Raw genomic sequence first — 23,183 nt, 5'->3', positions numbered from 1 at the left:
AGGTTGGATTCTCTGGCCCGCCATTCCTACACGGTGGCGGGTTCCTTGCTCAAACCGGTTTTCGCGTCCGTTCTGGTGGCTCAGGCGGTGGCTGATAGGACTAAGGTGCTTAGGAGCAACCTCGTGTCTGATTCTGTCCCAACTGCCAGGCTGGATATGGTGGATCAAATTCACCAAGGAGTCATGTATTTGTGCGATGCGGCCTTAAATGAGGCCCCTTTGGTAGCACGCCTATCTAGTGTCGCGGTGCTTAACCGTCGACTGATCTGGCTGAAGAGCTGGCCGGCTGACCAGACGTCACGGAAAACAGTTGCTGATTTTCCCTATGCTGGTTCTCGCCTATTTGGCGAGGCATTGGATACCTTGGTAAAAGGCGTCACGGGGGGCAAGAGCACCATGCTGCCCCAGAACCCGAAACACAAGTCCTTTCGTGGCAAGCGGGGTTCCGCCTCTCGACCCGACCAGGGGTCCTTTCGTGCCTTTCGGAATCAAACCAAGGGCAAGCCCTTCAAGGGCCAAGGTAGCCAGAAGAAGCCCTGGACATGCAAACAGAAGTCCGGCAGTGCCGTGCGGCGGGTCAATCCACCTCTGCCTGTAGGGGCGCCCTCACCCGTTTCAGGGGTGGGGGGACGTTTGCGCGGTTTCCTCCAACCTTGGCTGCTCCGAATTCCGGACAGGTGGGTTCAGGAAATCATTCGATCAGGGTACAAGATCGAATTCCTTTCATGGCCGGCGGACAGATTTTTTCCCTCAAATCTTCATTTGACCCCAGGGCGACTGCAGGACCTGCATCAAGCGGTGCAGGACCTCCTTGCCCAGGGGGTGCTTGTCCCGGTTCCTCATCGGGACAGGTTTCGGGGGTTTTATTCCAATCTGTTCACTGTGCCCAGAAAGGAGGGCAAGGTGCGTCCTATTCTGGACCTGAAAGCTCTGAACCGCTTTGTGCGCGTTCGAAAGTTCCGTATGGAATCTCTCCGCTCGGTGGTGGCCTCCCTGAGTCCAGGGGAATTCCTGGCCTCTATAGACCTGCAACCTTTATAGGGTCCAGGTATCGCCTCATGCTACCAATAGTGACTCTGACCCTATCCTAATGCAAAACTAGTGAAAAACAGTCAGAAAAGATGACTAGAGAAAAAAATGTCTGTGGCCCCCACCTGTAAAACCATTCCTGATTTGGAGGTTGTCTCATTGTTGTCCATCTAGTGCACATGTTGTCAATTTCATTAACACCAAAGTAGCTGAAACTGATTAACAACCCCCTCTGCTACTTCACTGACCAGATCCGTATCCCAGGAGTTTAATTGACTTGATGCTATACTCTGAATAAAAAGTGTTCCTTTAATTTTTTTGAGCAGTATATAAATATATATATTATACAATTGTGAAACAAGTCATATTGTAATTGAATGTTAATAAAAATTACCTTACCCTTTCCATCTGTAATTTACTATAAAATGTAATATGGCAAACTGGAGGTGTTCTGTACACAGATAGTGTACAGAATGCCCCCCATATATGTAATTTCCTGCTTGAGTGATTGGCTCACTGATTTTCCCTGAAATCTGCATTAAAATACAAATCAGATATTGAGCACCCCTTGCAAATGTCATTTTTGGTGAGATATTCTAAAAGGAAATTATGTCTAAAGTGATGCAGACCATGTCACTTTCCTCAGTAAAGTACTGCAGCTGATTGATAATAATAAAACCACCCCAAACAAATTCACTATGCACATGGACACAGACAAACAAACAACTATTTCTTCGAAATAACAAAAGGTAGGAGTCTGAAAAAGTTTGTTAGAATCCCTGTGCTGTACAGTACATTGATCACCTAGAGGGGAATGTTATTTTTTCTCCAAAAGTGGAGTTACTCTTTAAAGTGTAGGTCCACCCTAAAACTAAAATCCCTGCATCTATAGAGATCCATGATCTAACACTAACCTATCTAGCCCTGTAAAGGAGAAATTAGTATACATACCTTTTTGAAGCCGATCTGATCCTGTCTCCAGCGGCGGAAGCTCTGCAGAGGACACGGCTGACAACGGCTCTGAAATGAATGGGAAGTGACGTCACCCATAGACTTTGTATGGGGCTTCTGTTGTCAGATGTGTCCTCTGCACCCGCCTCCACAGCGAAGCCGCTGCTAACAGCTCAGCGTGGGATTGGGTCGAATTGGCTTCAGAAAAGGTATGTATACAGATGTCTTCTTTACAGGGTAAGATAGGTTAGTGTTAGATTGTGGATGCCCGTAGATGCAGGGATTTTAGTGTTGAGGTGGACTTCTATTTTAAGCTTGAAATTTGAAGTTTCCTTTGAAATATAGAACAATTTGTACAAATTTCACACTATCTAGAGAAATACATATATACTTTGTACAGTAAATTATCTGAATGTGTGAGTGGTTTTGATGTAGGAGCTTGTAGAGATTTATACAAAAATATTTTTTTTTTCAGTTACAAGAAATTTTTCGAAAGAAAAATGAAAAGAAGGAGCGTAAAGGAGCAGAAGAGAAGTGTGCACAATTGGTAAAATATTTCACTTTGCACCCTTGATGCGCTTAAAACCTAATTACCATAGGGGTACACATTTGTCTTATGATTACTCTGCTATTGGTGTAAAAGGAAAATGAAATGTTATTTGTACAGTAAACTACAATTACAGGAGATACAGCAAAAAAGCAGATGGTTTATGGTAAGCTTTTTTTATTGTGTAATAGTAAACACTAAAGCATAGCAGCAAGGGTTCTAAATGAGAACGCAAAGTCTGCATCTTTTGCATTGCACCACCAGATTTAAAGAAGCACATGAGAAATTGTAAGGTCCTTTTTACACTTTTGGGCTTAAAAATCTGTGCAGTCTTTTGTCCCCATCTCCATCACTTTAGTAAAAGATCATACTTCGTGTTGCCCCATATTTTACTACTTGCATGTCAATCCCATCAGAGTTATCTAATACGTAACTTTTATTAATTATTATAAAACCTTAATTGAAAAGGTATTTTGTGTTTGTATTTATTTACTTTGCACACTCATTTTACAATTGTAAAGGAAATACCATGTTTCCCGATCTAGATCATTCTCTTCCTCTTCTTCCTCTTTCTCAATAATAATCTTTAGCAGAAATACAAATCTTTCTTTTACATACCCTTATTTTGATAACTATCTTTCTCAGATTTCATCTCAGCTCTCTTATATTTTTCCATTATCATCAATTATTAATACAACAAGTATTAGATAAATTCGAATGGGGTTGACGTGCAAATAGTAATGTATTTCACATCCATCACACAAAGTATTGAACCATTTAAGCCTCAAGTACAGAGTGGAAGTTTTTTTTTTTTTAAATAACAGTCTCCTTCTAGGTAATATAACTGAGAACTAACCATCTAGTCCAAAATTTTCACTGGAAACACACTGGTGGAGATTTACTAAAACTGGTGCACGCAGAATCTTGTGCAGCCATGCATAGTAACCAATCAGTTTCTAACTTCAGCTTGTTCAATTGAGCTTTGACAATAAAACTTAGAAGCTGTTTTGGGTTATTGTCATGCTGAAGACCCATCCATGACTCATCTTTAGTGTTCTGGATGAGGAAAGAAGGTTCTCGTCCAGGATTTGACAATACATGTCCCCATCCATTGGCCCCTCAATGCAGCAAAGTCGGTATGTACCTTTAGCAGAGAAACAGCCCCAAAGCATAATGTTTCCACCTCCATGCTTGACTGTAGGGATGGTGGTCTTAGGGTCATAGTCAGCATTTTTCTTCCTCCAAACATGGTGAGTCCCCATCCTCAAAAAGGTATATGTACAATCATGCCAATAAACATCTAAATGATTCAGAGAAGGATTGGGAGAAAGTGCTGTGGTCAGATGAGACCAAAATTGAGCTCTTTGGCATTAACTCGACTCATCATGTTTGGTGGAAGAAAAATGCTGACTAGGACCCTTAGAACATCATCCCTACAGTCAAGCACGATGGTGGAAACATGATGCTTTTGGGCTGTTTCTCTGCTAAAGATACAGGCCGACTTTGCCTCAGTGAGGGGCCAATGGACGGGGACATGTATTGTAATATCTTGGATGAGAACCTTCTTCCTTCAGCCAAAACATACCGCCAAGGCAACAAAGGAGTGGCTCAAGAAGAAGCACATTAAGGTCATGGAGTGGCCTAGTCAGTCTCCAGACCTTAATCCTATAAAAAATGTATGGAGGGAGCTGAAACTTCGAGTTGCCAAGCGATAGCCAAGAAACCTTAAGGATTTAGAGAAGATCTGTAAAGAAGAGTGGCCTGAAATCCCTCCTGAGATGTGTGCAAACCTGTTCACCAACTACAAGAAACATCTTACCTAATTTATAGTATTTGTTTTATGTGTTTTTTCCAGAGTTTTGGTTTATATTCTGTCTCTATCATTTAAAATACACCTGTGATAAAATTATAGACCCTTCATTTCTTTGTAAATGGGCAAACTTATGAACTCTGCAGGGGATCAAATAATTATTTTCCCACTGTATGTGTGTGTCATTGTGCCTTCTATTAATGCTTATGTTTTTTTTTCTTTAAAATATTTTGTTGTGGTGCAGGAAAGGGCCCCTTCATTGGAGAAAGCACAATAACTAAACCATAAAATGTCAGCTGGGTTGCTGTGCTTCTGACATCTCATTTGGGTTTCATTAAAGCAGCACACATAAGCAAAAGAAAACTCTATTATCTTGGCAGGTTAATGTAAAGGCTTGAACGTGTGTCTGCATGCCACTGTTTATATCTCTTCTTGTCAAATACAAACCAGCAGAAATATTTATCTTGCATACAGTTTTTGTCTTTTCCTGGGTACGTCATCACAGTGAATATTACGTGGATGCTTTATTCAAGCAGCTTCAAAATAAACTGTCTGCAGTATACAAACTCCCTTTGTCATCTATTGTTCTTCGAGGACATTGTTTAATTCACATTAGGACAGATGTCTTATCTCAGAAGAGATTAGCATTTATGCTCCAGCTGTTTTCTACAGTAGCAAAACCCCTGTGAGAAAAGATACTTTTTATTTACCTAGAACAAACATTGAATGTCATTTATATGGGGGGGAAAGGCCTTTTTGTTATACTAAGCATCCATCTCATTCCATTCTCACTATCCGATTACACAAATTTAAAATATCAGCTCTCCAGAATGACTCCATATGGTCCAATATATTCTAGTCCTGAGTCCAATAGCTTAGCAAGTCATTTTTAAACTTTCAGCTCAATTGCTGGCTAACTGGGACAGACACAGACATTCCAACAGAAGTTTTAACTTATTTCCACTATATTAAAAAATTGCTGTTAGCTTTAAATCGCCTACTAGTTTCTTCTTTTTCTCCCAGGAGTTTGCAGGTCTGCAATCTGTTACAGTAGTTAGAAAGGGGTCCCACGGTCTCCTGTAAATGTTTAATTGATATACTAGTGTAATAGAACAGGAAGGGGAAATACTTGTTTCTCTTTCGTTCTTCGACAGACACAGCGCTCTTTAAATCATAACTACTGGGTTATATAGCCTCCTCCAGGAGTAGGACTAGGCAGAACAAAAAACACTTGGCTATGCCTATGGGCTGTACTCAGCTGGTATACTCCCTCCCCCCCCCCCCCCTGCTCTAGGTATTCAGTTGTAATCTGTCTACTCAGGAGTAAGTTTCTAGGCTCCTTGCTGGGATTTCTGGTACAAGCTATTTTTTTTCTTCTTCCTTGCCCCACAGTTGATCCAGAGGATGGCGAAAAACCCCAGCAAAACATGATCCAATTTTCTACAGCAGGGGAAAAAAATTCCTTTCCTGATCATATACATAGTTACATAGTAGTTGAGGTTGAATAAAGACAATAGTCCATGCAGTTCAACCTGTGTAGGTGTGTGTGTGGACGTATTCATTTCCCATACCCCTGAATGTTTTGATCCTTAAGATGTACGTCTAAGAGTCTTTTAAAAGTAGCCATACCCCCCGCAGTTACTACCATTTGTGGCAGAGAATTCCACAGTCTTGTAGCCCTTACAGTAGGGAACCCCCTGCGTTGCTTGAAGTTAAATCTCTTCTCCGCTAAACGCATTGTATCGCCTTATGTCCTCATGCATTCATGCGTCTGAATAGTTTTTTTTCTATGCGCAGATCACCATTGAGGTATTTGTAAATAGCTAGCATGTCCCCTCTCAGGCGTCTCTTCTCCAGGGAGAATAAATCAAGCGCTTCTAAACGCTCTTCATAATTAAGGTCCTCCAATCCCCTAATTAGTTTTGTTGCCCTTCTCTGTACTCTCTCAAGCTCCAATACATCCCTTCTGAGGACTTGTGATCAGAACTGGACAGAATACTCCAGATGTGGTTTTATAAAGTGGTAGGATTATAGTTTTATCTCTGGAATACATCCCCTTCCTTATGCATGCCAATATTCTGCCGGCTTTGGCAGCTGCAGCTTGACATTGCATGCTATTGCTAAGTCTATCTTATACTAAGACCCCCAGATCTTTCTCCATTTTTGATACCCCCAGAGGTCCCCCCCCCCCAGCGTGTATTTTGCTTTTATGTTATTGGTTCCTAAGTGCAATACCTTGCACTTATCCACATTAAACCTCATTTGCCATGTAGTTGCCCACTCTGTTATTTTGTTCAGGTCACTCTGTAAGATTTCTGCCTCACTATGTAAAGTCATTGCCCTGCTTAATTTTGTGTCATCTGCAAAAACTGAGATCGAGCTACTGACCTTGTTCTCAATGCTATTCATGAATAAATTGAACAAAATTGGGCCCAGAACTGAGCCTTGGGGGAACTCCACTTACCACCCCAGACCAGTCCGAGTATGCATTGTTTATTACCACCCTTCGGACACGCCCCTTTAACCAGTTCCGTATCCAAGAGCAAACCTCATGGTCGACGCTTGTCGCCCTTAATTTATAAATCAAGCATTTGTGGGGAACTGTATCAAACGCCTTAGCAAAATCCAGGTACACTACATCCACAGGTCTCCCACCGTCTAGCTCACAGCTAACCTCCTCATAGAATGTTAACAGATTGGTTTGACACGAACGTCCCTTTGTAAACACGTGCTGATTACTGCTGATGATGTTGTTTTCTTTAGCAAACTCTTGGATATAGTCCCTTATCATCCCCTCCAGAAGAATACATATGATTGACGTCAGGCTGACCGGCCTATAATTTCCCAGGACATGCCTCTGCCCTTTTTTTAATATCGGTATCACGTTAGCTTTCCTCCAATCCCCTGGTACAATTCCTGTCAAAATACTGTCAGCAAAGATCAGGAACAGTGGTCTATAAATAACCTTACTGAGTTCTTTAAGTATTCTTGGATGTACGCCATCCAGGCCTGGTGATTTACTTGTGTTAATTTTATCTACCCTTTCCCTATAACCACCCTCTGTTAGCCATAGCGGCAAGTCCTGTGAAGTACTGCTAACCATACAGTCATGGTCAGTGTACCCCTCCTTTTCTTGTGTAAAGACTGAGGGAAAAAAAAAGCATTAAGCACAGTTGCTTTTTCAGTGTCCTCTGAAACCATCCTCCCATCATCGGTAATTATGTGTGCAACATGTTCTGACCTCGTTTTTTTGCTGTTGATATATTTAAAGAATTTCTTAGGGTACTTATTACTATCCTCTGCTATTTGTCTCTTGAAGTTGATTTTAGCCATTTTGATTTCGTATTTACATTTCTTATTCCTTGTATAGCTGGAAAGCCGATAATGTCCCCTCCGATTTATATTTCTTCAAAGCCATTTTTTTTCCCTAATAAGTTTGTTCACATTACGGCTAGGCCAGCCAGATTTGGCTTTGGCTCTTTTAAATGTATTTCCCATTGGAATGCACTACGAGATGCATTTGTTTAATATGTTCCTAAAGCATTCCCATTTTTCCTCTGTGGTCAGTGTTCCTAGGGTTTGGTCCCAGTTTATTTCCTCTATCATTGAGCACTATTTGGGAAAATTCCCCCCGATAATCAATTGGATATTCCCTGAATCAACTTTACCTATAAATGTTAGTACCCAGTTATAGTATGTACACCTGGGAGAGAATCCAGGACTTTTTTAAAGCAATCTACTGAGCTTGCAGAACCACCTCTGGAGGGAGTCGATTCCACATTTTCCCCACCCCTTATTTTCCTTTTGGCACTGCGTTTGAACGTCCCTGTAGTTATGATTAATGGAGCTGTCCATCGATGAACGAAAGAGAAAATGGGATTTTTTACTCACCATAAAATCCATTTCTCTGAGTTCATCAACAGACACAGCATCCACCCCTCTAAGGAGTTTTGATACATCTAATACTGCTTACTACTAACCTGAATACCTAGAGCAGAGAGGGGGGTTATATACCAGCTGCGGACGGCCCTTGGGCATAGCCAAGTGTTTTTTGTTCTGCTTAGTCCTGCTCCTGGAGGAGGCAATATAACCCAGTAGTTATGACGCTGTTTCCGTCGATGAACTTAGAGAAATGGATTTTATGTTAAGTAAAAAATCCCATTTTTATAGCAGAGGGACCGAGGCCCCAAAGTGGATGGGAACAAAATCAAATACATTTCTGGCAGGATGAAAGAAACTGTCTGCTAAGTTATACCAGCATGTTCTACCTGTAGCATAAACATTACTTTTCAGTGATATGTCCCTACGTCATATTTTATAATCTGAAGCAGTTCAGCTGGGTCTTGACATTTTCAGGTGAATACTGGATTTTAAACTTGATCAATAGCTATCTTTGCACTCCTAAACTGTCCGTGAGCTTGTATTCCCAAGTATAGTATAGATAGATGTAGGCAAACAGCTAAATAAAGGAACAGAAAGAGTTGTAACTTTCATACATAAAAATCTGTCACATATATCCCAGAGATCCAGCCTATACAAGCTTATTTGGCAAGTAGGTTGCAGCCAAGCCTGCTATTTGCGACCACCCAGCATGTACTAATGTTGTAAACCATCTGAGCAGTACAGCAATTAGCTGGTGCTTAATAAATGCTAGCGCAACAGTTGTGCCCATGTTAAGCACCAAACGGTCAATAACATCACCTTCCTAAACACAACAGAGAGAAAACATAACTTTTCTCCAAATTTGAGAAATGGGATTCATATGAAACACTGGGAAGAAGAGCTTTTATGTCATTTTATAACACTGGGATGAAATTGCTATTATTGCCTGAATATGTAAGATTTCTTCTATCTATTCTTGAAGACTTAACTCAACATTTAAAGGAAATTCTTTCTGAAAAAAAAAAAAAAACATGTAGACTGCCATTGCTAAATTATCTCGCTTTAAATAATAGCGCCCAGGCTTTCATGCTGAACTTCTGGCTTTAGCATGTTGAGTTACACACCCAAATTATGTGATGGGTCAGTGACTGAGAATATTGAAACCAATTGATTAACATAGCAACCAGTCAAGTAGCATTTTTAGAGGGTCAGAAATGGCAGCCCCTGTCTCATGACCCTTAATAAAACAGGCATTGTGATTTTTTAATGGTAAAAATTGCATTATCTAAGGCCTAGTTCAGCCTGTCTCAGCTAGGGTGGCATCAAATAACATTTCTTATGACAATGTAACACATATGGGTGGCGTCACAAAAGTGCGCTTTATTCCATGGTGCTGCAAACCTGTTTGTGCTGGGAATGCGCTAAATTGCATGCCCAAGCATGAAGGCACCAACAGCTTCTGGTCTAAGAGTAACAATCATGTTAACACTGTGATAGCCAATACCATTGATCACTAAAAGTAGAACCTGCCCCTGTACTGCTTCTCTTCTGAGGAGTAAAATATACATTTTATCTTTTTCTCCTCACTAGAGGAGAAGTCTGTGCAAAAAGACAAAAAAACATTTTGTTAAAAAAAAAAAAAAAAAAACAAGTTGAGATAGATTGGTGTCAGTGTTAGGGCTATTGTCAGTGTTAGTGTTTTAGATAGAAAAAAATGTGCTGGGTGAAAGTCACATTTATCCCCCAAACTTTTTTTTTTAGAAATAGACTCTTTAATTTCAGTGTGTTTATTTTAGGTAGGATAAAATGGGCAAAATGCATTTTTTCTTGGCCCTACTAGTGGCATTTTTTATTCATTTTTTTGGTGGTGTGTATGTCATGGTAGTGGCAAAAAAATACAGCTAAAGTTTATTTATGTATTTTTTTACTATGTGGGCCAGGTTTTATTTTAAAAAACCATGAGATGTTCACCACCAAATGAGGGACTTGTTTGCCCTGAAAAAAATATAAGTCACCTGGAGTGCCTCTAGATTTTGCATACTGTCAAAGGGTGCTGTGGCGGAAAAAAGGTTGAGAAATGCTGCTCTGGACACTTGCTATGAATTTCATTGTAAAATTCTCCTTTAGATTTACCAAAATCCATATAATATGAGGTCAAACCTAAACAACACTTTCAATTTGTATTCAATCAAGCAGACCCTTGCACTACATAGTTGAAGGTAAATCTAAAGGAGATTGTACAGAAATTGTACAAGAAAATCCATGGGTGGAAGGAAAAAAAATCACTTGATTCCCCCTTCAATACAGTGTTGTTGGGGGAATGTCTCCCACAGCGCTGTTTGGTTCTGGGGAGGGGGGTGGTGGCGGGACGCAGGGAACCTTTTCAGCTGGCAGAACACAATGACTACTGCTAGCGGCCCATCCGACAGTCTGTTTGTACCCAGGTCGACCAATGGATCAACTTGGGTACAATCAATCAATGGATTAACTTGGGTACAGTCAGCCTGCCCATAGATGGCTCAAATCTTGGCCGGTCCCTGCTGAACTGGCTGCATTTTGATCCATGTATCAAGTCATTTACCAATTAGGATAACCCCTCCTTCCCAGTTATTGGGATTTTAGCAAGCATGTAGCCAGGAACAGAAGTCCCTTGGCATTTACAGTTATAAATTAAATGTGTAATTACAAATAAAATTATGTTCACATCATTTCAGCAGATATAACCTGCTTAACTACCTGACCAGGTTAAAATATTTGTGAGGCCTTTAGCACTATGGACTGGGAAAAATATAACACTGAAAATAGAAAACCCCAACAACCCTCCAGTGTGCACAATGTCCCTGACAGTAAAATGGTTGAAGGAAAATTGTGATGAGAGAAATAGAGAGACTGATTACTTCCTTTAGAAAAGGTAGTTGCCAGACAGTACTGAATTCTTCGATCTTTAGTACTGTCTGCGGCACCTACCTGGAACATGCATGCAGCCATTAAACTCTGAAGCAATGTCAGCAAATCTTGGATTTTATGGCTGGATGTAAAGATTAACTACTGTATATAAGGTGATCCGCACTACATTTGCTCCCCATTTTGTTGGATGTTGGTTTAGATTGTATCTGGGACAAGCCAAGATATTTCCAGCACCTATAGATGCGGTTCCAGGAATAGAAGAAGGCTGGAGCAGTACATTATTATCCTGGGTAGTACTGAGACCATTAGGTCAATTAAGAGTCTGGCAGTCAGCAGGGACAGGTTTTCCCTAAAATTAACCTATTTGATGTGTATTATTAGCTTTTGCTTTCATTTACATGTGAAATAAAATTGCATATATATTCATTGATACCTTTTATGTACATCTTCACACACTAATCTTTAGTGATACAAGCCTATCTCATACACATTACAGCAACAGTATTGTACCATTAGCCATCACAAAAGTAGAAGTTTGGATTTAGGGTGATACCACTTATTGGCTAACTAAAATGATTTTAGTGCACAATTCTGTGGCAAGTTTACCTCTTTGTTAGTCAATATACAGTATTACCTGGCCATTGTACCTCGAAAGCTTGCACTACACTGTTTTAGTTAGTTAAAAAATGGTATCACCCTAAATCCAAACTTCTACACATACAGACTGCAAAGCAAATTGAAGAGTAGATTAAAAAACACCAGGAGGAAGGCTGAAGCCTTCCTTGGACTCCACAACCACCAAATCCAAACCATGCTTATCCGTTGAAGAAATATAAGATTTCTTGCAATGGTATAAACTCCCACTACACATAGTTCAGGACTTGTATGACTACATTCCAAGACGAATTGAGGCTATCCTGGCAAAGGGTGCCTGTACCATGTTGGGGTTTTTGTATAGACATATTTTTCAATATAAGCTTCTGCTTTGCTATAATTGCCACTCTTCTGTGTAAAAATGTAAAAGGTACTTGTATGATAAAAATTGTTGCAACTTGACTAAAAAGGGGGCATAGCCTGAAGACGAAGACGGGCTTCTGATGCAAACTCTTCTATCAAGGCACAAAAATATCCGAGCATACCTTTGAATTAATGTTCTAGTGATTGTTTCCGTATTTAAATGCTATGGTATTTGCTCTCTTTAATTGCTAAAAATGTATATGAAATATCTAGTGATTCCAGCCCTTACTAGTGTAATGAAATACATGTTGGTCATGTTGTAAACTGTGCTGCATGTTTCTGTTTTGTGTTGTCAGTAAATAGTGAAAGATGTGCATGCCTTAACCTATTCTGTTTGTCTTCTTTCCTTTCATCCGGCTGCTCACGACTTGACTCTGAAATGTGACACTTCACTTGGGCCTTGTTGGTGTATGTAAGCGTCTACAACTTTATGGATACCTTGCAACAACTAACGGTGTATGTACATGTGCTTTAACATGGTCTATACACGCTTTACTCGTGAAAGCTGACACTGTCTCCTAAAAAATCCTTGTGCTGTGTTGATAACATCTCCTTCTAGATCATGATTGTTTTCGATGACATGTCTATGTTTCCACTTGTAATCAGTTTTTTTAGCATAGGGCAAAGTCCCTGATTTATTAAATAAAAGTGTAGGATAGTATAATGTCCATTGCGCTCAACAGCCAGTGAGATTCCAGGTCGCATTCTTAAAGCCCCACTTACATAAGGAAAAATGGAAGCGGTTTGAGAGTTCTCAACAGTTTATATCAAAATGTGCTCCTAGTAGATTTAAAAAGATATTTTCCAATTTGAATGATTCCCCAATCATAGGATGCGCTAGTGTAAATCTCCATGTCACAAACGTTATTTTCCGGTCTTTTGATTATTCTCCAGAGATTGGTCCTGGGTTGTCTGCTCAGGTTAGGGATTACTAATACAAGCATAACTGATCCAGCTGTTGACTGGACCAGGCAACAGTCTGCTAACGTCTCTGAGTACCTTAAGGCCCCTTTCACACATGCGGACCGTTCAGATTGGCCTGTCAGTTTTTAGGCAGATTTGAACGGATGCCCTATGCATCCCTATGGGGCAGCAGATGTCAGCGGAGACATGTCCACTGACATTCGATCCGATCCTGTCCGTCAAATCCGGACGGATGGAAACCCTATTTTCCATCCGTCTGGTGGATTGGATCAGATGGGATCGGATGAGAACAGACAGGCGGTCTGTTCTCATCCGATTCCCCCATAGAGTACAGCGGGGACCTGACATCTCCGTCTCCACACACAGAGCGGAGACGGAGCTGCCATCTGCCTGCTTAGCGGGGGGAACGGCGGATCGATCCCCCGCTGAGAAAAACAGAGACTGCCAACGGAGCAGATAGTGTGATAGGGGCCTAAGGAATGACTGATCTGTCCCCTCCCCATTCCTTCTTTTACATTTCGACATATTTTTTTAATTGAACTGATTTTCTGTGCTGTACTTCTGTATTTCTCACCTAGGTGAGAATTATGTTAGATGTGCTAAAATTTGGAGGTCTGGATAGGGACCTTAAAGGCATCTGTCACCTGCAACTCATATCTATTACTGTGTATTGTGTTAATTCACTGGGCTGATTCTTTAGCGATTAAGAATTATTATTAAATGAACACTTGCTAGGAACAGCAAAATGGTTAGAGAGAGAATGTTTAAAATTTGAATGTGCAAGTTTGTAGCCTAGGCCAATTTTTATGTACTAGATTTTGGCATTGGCATCTACAGTGTATTTGAGTACAATACAATTTTGAAGAAAAATTTCATTTCACAATAGATTTTTTTTACTGAACTAAAACTAAACATTAGAGTAGAGTAGAGAAGATTTAAAACCCTTTTAGTTTAGTTTGTGTTTGCTGACCTTAAGGGAAGGTGCTGTGGCTGTCTGAATAAAATAGCCGGCAGTGGAGATTCCTCAATGAATGCAAGGCTAAACGAGGAAAATCCAAATATGTATAGCTAGTCTTACTGTTAGAAGCCTGTCACACATGCTTTGAGATTCAATAAGCAGACAAGCACAACCATTGTTCAGTGCTCCTAAGCACAGAATACATGTAATGAGGAAATATGGCTGTGTAGTTTTATATAAAATATATTTTTATATAAATATATATATATAGATAGATATATATAAATGTTGCAGGTTTTCCAGGCATTGGGCCTGATATGGGTCTGCCATTGTTACCGGTAACACTTCCAACACATTTAAGTTGAATACCCCATTGTGAGATTGGAGTCAATGACCATTCCGGCATCTTTGGTTTGTTTTGGTTATTTTGTAATGGGGATGGGAGAAGGGAATGAGTGGGATACTCATCTGGCTCAACTAGGTTTAACTTTGGACTGCTTACAGAAAAATGCCTGTTAGCACTGTTTTGACGCCAGCTGAATGCCGACCAAAGCTTCCTAGTGCTTGAAGATACTGTTTTGCTGAACTGTGCTAGAACTTCGACTTTAACACTCTGGTTAACTCAGAAGATCCAGGACTGTAATACACTTGACTCTTGACACTCTGTTTAGCTCAAAAGTCTGGTGAACAGCTCCCTCCAGCCCTGCACTGGCTGAGGTAGCTCCTTGTAACTGCTTGTGCTCCTGCAACTCTCAACACTGCACACTGTACACTTAACTCTTCAGGGCCTAACCGCTGGCACCCCCTTTACACTTCAGGGTCCTCTCACTAGGCACCCCCTCTGACACTTCAGGGTCCTCTCACTAGGCACCCCCTCTGACACTTCAGGGTCCTCTCACTAGGCACCCCCTTTACCGCTAGCTAGCTCCTGGATCCCAGGGACATTCACCAGAGTGGTCCCCTTTAAGCTGGGAAGACCCCTAGAGGTAGTTCACAGTACTCACGAACGTGGAGTGCTTTCCTGGAACTGAACCCCTCTTTCTCCGCTGGTCCTCGGCACACCGGATCCTCTCTGCAGCTCAGCTCTCTCTCTGTACTCTCAGGCAAGCCACCCGAGACACACAATCCCTCTGACACGAGGAGAGACAGCCATACTCTCCTTCCTGGGACTCGGCTTCCTGCCAAAGATGCTGCATCATTCGCTCCCATCAAACTTATACCCACTCCCAGAATCCTCTGCGGCAGAATCTGCCTTCTGGGGTAGATACACGCCTGAATGTGTCTCTGATTGGGTTTCCTCCACTACCCAATGAGAATCATCTCATGGAGCCAGCAGAGAGACTCCCCTCTCAGCAGCCACACCTGGGAGACATGACAGCCCAGCTGAAAATCATGGCCCTGCTATTAGGCAGCCAAGGCCCACTATACTTTGCTAGCACCTATCTTGCAGGGTAATGAATGTAATGTGTTTAAAACCATTGATTTAGTTGTTTTTAAGGTAAAAACACCTTGTTGCAGCTTTTTTTAAATAGAATTTTGCATAATTAGTATAGAATTACGAGTTTCCTGTACGTCATCAAATCTAGTATCATGGAGAGATTACATAATTTTGGTAGCCTGGGAATGCCTTGGAAACCCTCCTAAAGGACTTGGGTCTGTTGCCAGGTAATGGGACATCTAGGCGGACCTGCTCCACCTGGTAATCCTAAAACCCTGACTAGAAATAGTAAATGCAGGACAAGAGATAAAGTAAATTAGGCGTTGCAGAACAGTTTTCAATGCCACCATGAACATAGGCAGGGGTTACCATCAGTAAAAACTGCAAGTCAAAATACTCAGTAGATTGATACAAAGATATAGTCAACTAATGTTATTTAAATATCTCAACTTTTCCTATAAAAAGTAAAATTTGGCTTTTCCGTACCTGTCTCCCAAGCCTACTTTTTGATTAGCCTGGTTGTCTATCACATTAACCACTTTACCCCCAGCCCTATTTCGGACACTTTTTGTTCACAAGTTAAAACCAGTATTTTTTCCTAGAAAACTACTTAGAACCCCCAAACATTATATATATTTTTTTAGCAAAGACTCTGGAGAATAAAATGTCGGTCATTGCAAAAATTTTTGTCACGCAGTATTTGCGCAGCGGTCTTTAAAACGCCATTTTTTTGGAAAAAATTTGAAAAATCACATTTCACTGCATTTAAAAAATACTAAACAGTAAAGTTAGCCCATTTTTTTTGTATATTGTGAAAGATGATGTCACGCCGAGTAAATAGATACCAAACATGTTACGGTTTAAAATTGCGCCCCCCCGTGGGATGGCGACAAACTACGGTCAATAGAGATCTCAATCTGCGACGCTTTAAATTTATTTAACGGTTACCAGTTTAGAGTTAGAGTGTAGCTCTTTTTTTTAAATTATTGCCCACACTCTGGCGATCGCGGCGATACCTCACATGTGTGGTTTGAACAGCGATTTCATTTGCGGCTCGACTTGCGTATACGTTTTTTTTTTGTGCGCGAGCTAACGGTGACGGGGGCGGCTAAATTTTTTTTTTTTTTTTTCCTATTTATTTTTTCTTTTTTTTTAACTTTATTACAGTTTTTTAAAAAAAAAAAAAAATCTGATCACTTTTATTGCTGTCACAAGCAATGTAAACATCCCTTGTGACACCAATATGTGTGACAGGTACACTTTATAGAGGGATCGAGGGTCTAAAAGACCCTAGACCCCTCCACTACACTTCCCTGTATGCAAAATGCCGAAAACGGCATTTTTGCATACAGCCGTTTTTCAAATCTGCCGCCTTTTGCAGCACAGTAACCCGGATGTGACGTCATGGACGCCGCCTCCGGGTTACGTCATCGGAGACCCGATCGATGCAGTTTCCGGCATTCATCGGGACTCCATCCAGCCGGCGAACGCCCCAAGCAAAGCCGCGGAAGGCGGCGGGAGGGGGGGGACGTCCCCTCCCGCCCCCCCGGGTAACGATCGAGCGGCTCCCGAGCCGCATCGATCGTTACCGACGGAAAGCCGACCGTCGGCTTCAAACAACGGTACCGGGATGATGCCTCTAGCTAGAGGCATCATCCCGGTATAACCACTCAAAGTCAGCCGACGTAGATCTACGTGGCTGGTCGTTAAGTGGTTAAAGGACCAGGAACTTGAAAATAACTGCATCTGGCTTACAAAATTAGCTTTACTGACAATTAACAGGTGTGTTTAATCTGCCGGGTGTGTGAACTAGTATGAGGGAGCTACGGTCCAAGTTCTGGAAAAAAGAGCAATACTGTCTTATTTGGGCAATATCATAAAGAAGTATGGGTATTCCCTATTTTGGCTTACTGCATTACAAAGAATAATGCCTCGTAAACACGCATCTATAGTTGGCCGTGAATTTTCGGCCAACGTCCGATCGGCCGATTTTCAGCTTGTTAGTATGATGCTTTCGACAACCGACTCAGACTTTTCGGCTGAACAAAATCTGGTGTGCAGGCTATAAAATTTTTGTTGGCCAACAAAGAACGGCCGATTGTTCCTCAGTCAGTACAGATTTCGGCAGACAAAAATCCGATGAGCAAGACTGGGCATGCTCAGAGAAGAAAAAACACACGGAAAGTAAACCATCACATGACATCACTTCTGAAGTTGGTTTTTGTTGGCCGAGAAAATTCGTGTGCAGTCTAGAGCACATTTCAACCAACACAACAACACTGGACAAAAGACGGCCGATCGGTAATCGTTGCGTGTGTGCGAGGCATTAGGAATCATGTTCCATAGTCTCATACAAGCCCTACTTCTGATTCTCTTTTTTTTAGGATTAGTTAAGGGTGTCTGCAGTCCATGGATAAGGGAAAGAGAGCCCATGATCTTGGATGGATTGCAGGCTTTTCAAAAATAGTGCACACATAGACTAGTAAATGATCCATAGGGCAGATTGGTTCATCAAGCAAAAAAAACTTCTGCTTACCATAATCAGCCAGATTTTCTGTGAATCTAGGTTGGTAGAAATCATCTGACCATCACTCGTTTTGATCTGGTTTTGTTGAAAGTAACCTCAGAGTATACATTTTCTTTGGAAAATTAATATTGTGGGGTCCCAGAAAAAGAAGAAGATGACATTTGTGGCTCCAAAGTGCAAAAGTGTGCTAATCTGCCCAAATATGTAGTATACGTGGATTTAAACTCATTTATTTTCAGGAAAACATCCCTTTAAATGAACAGTTACTCCTGGAAATGTGCAAAGGTCCCCAACCTGCCAGTACATGTTCCACAGATGTCAAAAGTTAGTGTTGTTTTCTTCCTTTCTCTCTTGTCACTGGAGCGTTCTTTACAGTCCACTTTTAAGTGTTTTTGAAAATGGTATTTAATGAAGATATGTCAATATTTTTACTGTCACTAATTACTTGTTATTTTTACACAGCAGGGTGCTCCTGCTTTCAAATGACATCCGTAGAAAAGGGCACATTTTTTTATTGCTATTTTCCCCACTCAAATCTTTGTTATGAATTTGGTACTTACACTACTATTGAAATACATGTGTGGACTGTCCTAGTTTCCAGTATTGTGCTTAAAAACAATGGATGGTCATTTCAACATTTACAGTATCTAGCAAAAGTGAGTACACCCCTCACATTTTTGTAAACATTTAATATATCTTTCTTCATGTGACAACACTGAAGAAATGACACTTTGCTACAATGTAAGGTAGTGAGTGTACAGTTTGTATAATAGTGTAAATTTGCTGTCCCCTCAAAATAACTCAACACACAGCCATATATGTCTACACCGCTGGCAACAAAAGTGAATACACCCCTAATTGAAAATGTCCAAATCAGCTCAATTAGCCATTTTCCCTCTCCGGTGTCATGTGACTCGTTAGTGTTACAAGGTCTCAGGTGTGAATGGGGAGCAGATCTGTTAAATTTGGTGTTATCATTCTCACTCTCTCTTACTGGTCCCTGGAAGTTCAACATGGCACCTCATGGCAAAGAACTCTCTGAGGATCAGAAAAAAAGATATGTTGCGCTACATAAAGATGGCCTAGACCAGTGATGGTGAACCTTGGCACCCCAGATGTTTTGGAACTACATTTCCAATAATGCTCAACTACACTGCAGAGTGCATGAGCATTATGGGAAATGTAGTTTCCAAACATCTGGGGTGCCAAGGTTCGCCATCACTGGCCTAGGCTATAAGAAAATTGCCAAGACCCCTAAACTGAGCTGTAGCACGGTGGCCAAGACCAAACAGCGGTTTAACAGGAAATGTTCCACTCAGAACAGGCCTCGCCATGGTCGACCAAAGAAGTTCAGTACATGTGCGCAGCGTCATATCCAGAGGTTGTCTTAGGGAAATAGACATATGAGTGCTGCCACCATTGCTGCCAAGGTTGATGGGGTAGGGGGGGGGGGGTCAGCCTGCCAGTGCTCAGACCATACGCCTCACACTGCATCAAATTGGTCTGTATGGCTGTCGCCCCTAAAGATGAAAGATGATGCACAAGAAAGGCTGCAAACAGTTTGCTGAAGACAAGAAGACTAAGGACATGGATTACAGGCAGAAGGTATTTTTATCCTAATTCATTCTATGCATTAAAATAAAAATACCTTCTGTGTGCAGCAGCCCCCTTCAACCCCTCCAATACCTACTGAGCCTGTCTTTATCCAACGATAGTGCAGGAGTGTCTAGGCTGCCTGGGACTCCCCGCCTCATTGGCTGAGACAGCAACTCTGCGCGATTGGCTCCCACTGCTGTCAATCAAAATCATTTAGCCAATTAGTAGGGAGAGGGGGTAGGGTCTGTCACGGCTTTATGTCTGAATGGACACTGAGAGCTGTGACTTGGCTCAGGTGTCCCCATAGCAAGCTGCTTGCTGTGGGGGCACTCATCCGGAGGGAGGGGCCAGGAAGCCGAAGAGGAACCCGAGAAGAGGAGGATTCGGGCTGCTTTGCGAAAAACCACCACCATAGAGCAGGTAAGTATAACATGTTTATTCTTTTTTAAAATAAAAAACGGGACTTTACAATCACTTTAAAGGCTAAGTTCACTATTGCAGAAACAAATCATAAATGCACATATTTTTTTTTCCTGCAGGAGTCTGGAAAGCATTGTAATTGCAATCAATAGATCATGGATGCAATGTGGATGCCTGCAGACATGTCCTCTGGCCCTTCAGCCCAAACCTCTGTATGGGCTCTCTGTTTGAAAGCTGGAGGACATGTCAGTGGACTACGAGAGCACTCATCAGTGCCCCACAGCCCATTGAAAGTGGTACTTGTAGTTTATTTTATTCATTTACTGGAATGAATAACATGGCGGCATGGGTGGAGTCCCACACAGCCGCGCTGTTTTTAAAAAGTGACATCTGAAAAGTGCAGGAGCTGGCCCATGTACAGGTTTCTCCTTAAATATTAGTGGAACATGTAACAAGTTCCAAAGGTGAACTTATCCTTTAAGGGCTTGTTCACACTTGCGGTAGCCCTCGTCACCCTCTGAAAAGCAATCTGTGGTGGATTGATTTTCAGAGAACAGGTGGCTGGGAGGCGATATGTCACCTTCTCACCGCTTGTTTTAATCCTGAAAGGCCCAAACCCCTGCTTCGCAATTGCACGTTGTTGCAGGGTGGTCGCTGCATGGCCTCATTCACTTGAATCGGTCACATTTGGTGGGGATATAATTTGTGTACAACCCCCGGCTACTGTTGCAGCTTAAGGGGGCAGTCAAGGGTGATAAAACTGTCACCCCACCACCTATTCTTATTCACCACCTCCTGCTGCCCATATGAATCAGCCATTACCGGATCACCACCAGGCATTTCTTTGATGAAAGTTTAATAATTAAAATGAATGAAAATGACTTTTGAATTACATTTTAGTTTAATCTTGATTTTCATATTTTCTGTCTACTCTACCTGTATGTCCTCTGGAACAAGTAGTTATATCAGGTTCATGGCTGCAGCCGCCATAATTCTGATATCAAAATTTGCCAGCAGCGATTGGCTGTCAAGTAAAAGTGATCTGTGTAGCTCTACAAGGACCCTATCCCTTTATAGGGCTCAGAAAAGTGCCCACCACCCCCCTGCCCCGGTGCCCATCCTGGGACTACTACACTCTGTTGGGCTGGCTGCAGGAAGAGGAGAAGGAGGAACATCCTTTCCTCCTCTTCCTCTGTGATGAATGAAGCCAGAAGCAACAAGGATTTCATCACTTCCTGTTTTTTTTTTTTTTTAATTCATCCCTTCCTGTTTTAGTTCTTTGTTTACTGGCCGTTACTGGTCAGTAAAGCAGCCAATCCTGCCGAAAAAGCATATTTTTAAATACAGTATATATGAAAATTTTCAAATTTGCCCCGGATGGCAAGTGGTTAATGTAACAGAAGGAAATTAAATTAATTTTAAAGGTTATATGAGATTTTAATATTTGGGTTTAGATCTGCTTTAAGAGAGAGGCTGAGTCATTGCAGTGTCTAATCCAGCCTACGCCTAGATGGAGATGAGGCCAGTTTCACCAGATACACTTTTTGTGGTGGACATGAGCTAAACCAAATGCACTCAGCTCCTCTGGCCTAGAATCATTATGTGGACAATTCTCACTGAATCATTTACACGTGCATACTCTATGGCCAATTACAATACAAAAATGCATCAAATTGTAACCAAGGGGACACGGGTTGTGTATGAACTTTGGTGTGGGGTTCTGTTTAAACTTTGTGATTTTTTTAAAGCCCAGCTCTTTCCCATTTACCAGTTTAGGTAAACCACTGTATTCCTAAGGGACCCTGTGGAGTTTACTGTAGCCTGCAAAGCAGGTATACTCATACTGAAAAAGAGGCACATTGGCATGCGCGGGCTATTATTGATATTCGGAAGTAAGAGACTCTTACAGTAAAAGTCACATTAGTTTAGCTACAAATAAAGAAAAAAAAAACATGTACCTGATTCTTCAATAAGGAATCCTTTATATTATCCATTCAATGAGTCTCTTTGTGGTCATAGTTTCATTGCACACTTCAGCTTTCCCAGTGCTTGTAAGTAGCTACAAAGTGGTGTTCAGTGCCATAGGATCATGTTGTTGTCAGAAAGCCAAAGTGGGAATGTGAATGCCTTTTGTTCCATACAGCTCACTTTGTGCTACTCCTTATTGATGTCATAGACTTTGTCCAAGTCATGACTTTAGCTGTGCTCCTCAGCAATGAAATAGTATACCAATATGTCAAAATCTAAAAGTCTTTGTCTCATTGTAATAATCCTTTCCTATTCAAACTTGCACATTACAAATTTTATTGTTTTTTAGGTTAGGTAATTGAAAAACAGTAGTTTGCAATCATACTGTAATCATTTTGCTAAGTATTTGTAACCACTGTAACATTGTTAGCTACTGCATTGCTACAGTATATATATGGGGACCTCTTAAAATGGCTGTAAAGGCTCATGGTTTTTCTTACCTTCATGCATTATATGCATGAAGGCAAAAAAAAGAAAAAACCTGCTGTGTGCAGCAGCCCTCAGCCCCCATAATACTTACCTGAGCCCCATCTCGATCCAGTGATGTGCACAAGAACATCACCCCCCCCCCCTGTTCTCTTTCTCCTCATTGACTGATATAGCAGGGGAGCCATTTGCTCCCAGTGCTGTCAATCATAGCCATTGAGCCAATGAGGAGGAGGCGGGTCCAAGCTGTGTTCTGTGAATGGACACACAGAGCAGCGACTCAGGAGCCCCCATAACAAGCTATGGGGGCACTCGGCAGGAGGGAAGGGCCAGGAGCGCCGGTGGAGAACCCGGGAAGAGGGGGATCGGGGGTTGCTCTGTGCAAAACCACTGCACAGGGCAGGTAAGTATGACATGTTTTATTTATTTATTTATTTTTTTAATCTGCTTTAATATCACTTTAATGTAAGTCCACCTAATAAAGGATATTTAGGTTTTAGATAAATACTGTTTCATTTTCAATTAACTTCTAGCTCCCAGTAGAGCTAAAGTTATATGTTCAAGTTCTCTGCCAGTTTCTATAGCTGAGAATGCGGCTAGTATGCACATTAGCTGATCTTCTAAAGCATACAACCAGAAGAAATTTTTTTTTGTACTAGTAATGGCAGCGATCAGCGACTTATAGCGGGACTGCGATATTGCTGCGGACAAATTGGACACTAA

At 41.5% G+C, this 23,183-nt stretch overlaps 1 protein-coding gene across 6 annotated transcripts in view; it reads left to right on the top strand.

Moving 5' to 3' along the window:
* The window catches only part of MICU3 (mitochondrial calcium uptake family member 3), a 262,043-nt gene that overhangs the window by 190,284 nt on the left and 48,576 nt on the right, over positions 1 to 23,183 (top strand). For 4 of the 6 annotated variants that reach the window (XM_082243038.1, XM_082243041.1, XM_082243040.1 and 1 more), the window contains exon 7: positions 2,456 to 2,527. In XM_082243038.1, the coding sequence (XP_082099164.1) occupies positions 2,456 to 2,527 (72 nt within the window). Of the gene's footprint in view, positions 1 to 2,455; positions 2,528 to 12,560; positions 12,600 to 23,183 lie in introns of all 6 variants that reach the window. The other 2 variants (XM_082243037.1, XM_082243039.1) reach the window with 1 other exon arrangement.

Source organism: Pelophylax lessonae (assembly GCF_965119305.1).
Source record: "Pelophylax lessonae genome assembly, chromosome: 1".
NCBI lineage: Eukaryota > Metazoa > Chordata > Amphibia > Anura > Ranidae > Pelophylax > Pelophylax lessonae.
The sequence above is the reverse complement of the archived record's forward strand: the minus strand, read 5'-3'. Positions and strand labels throughout refer to the sequence as shown.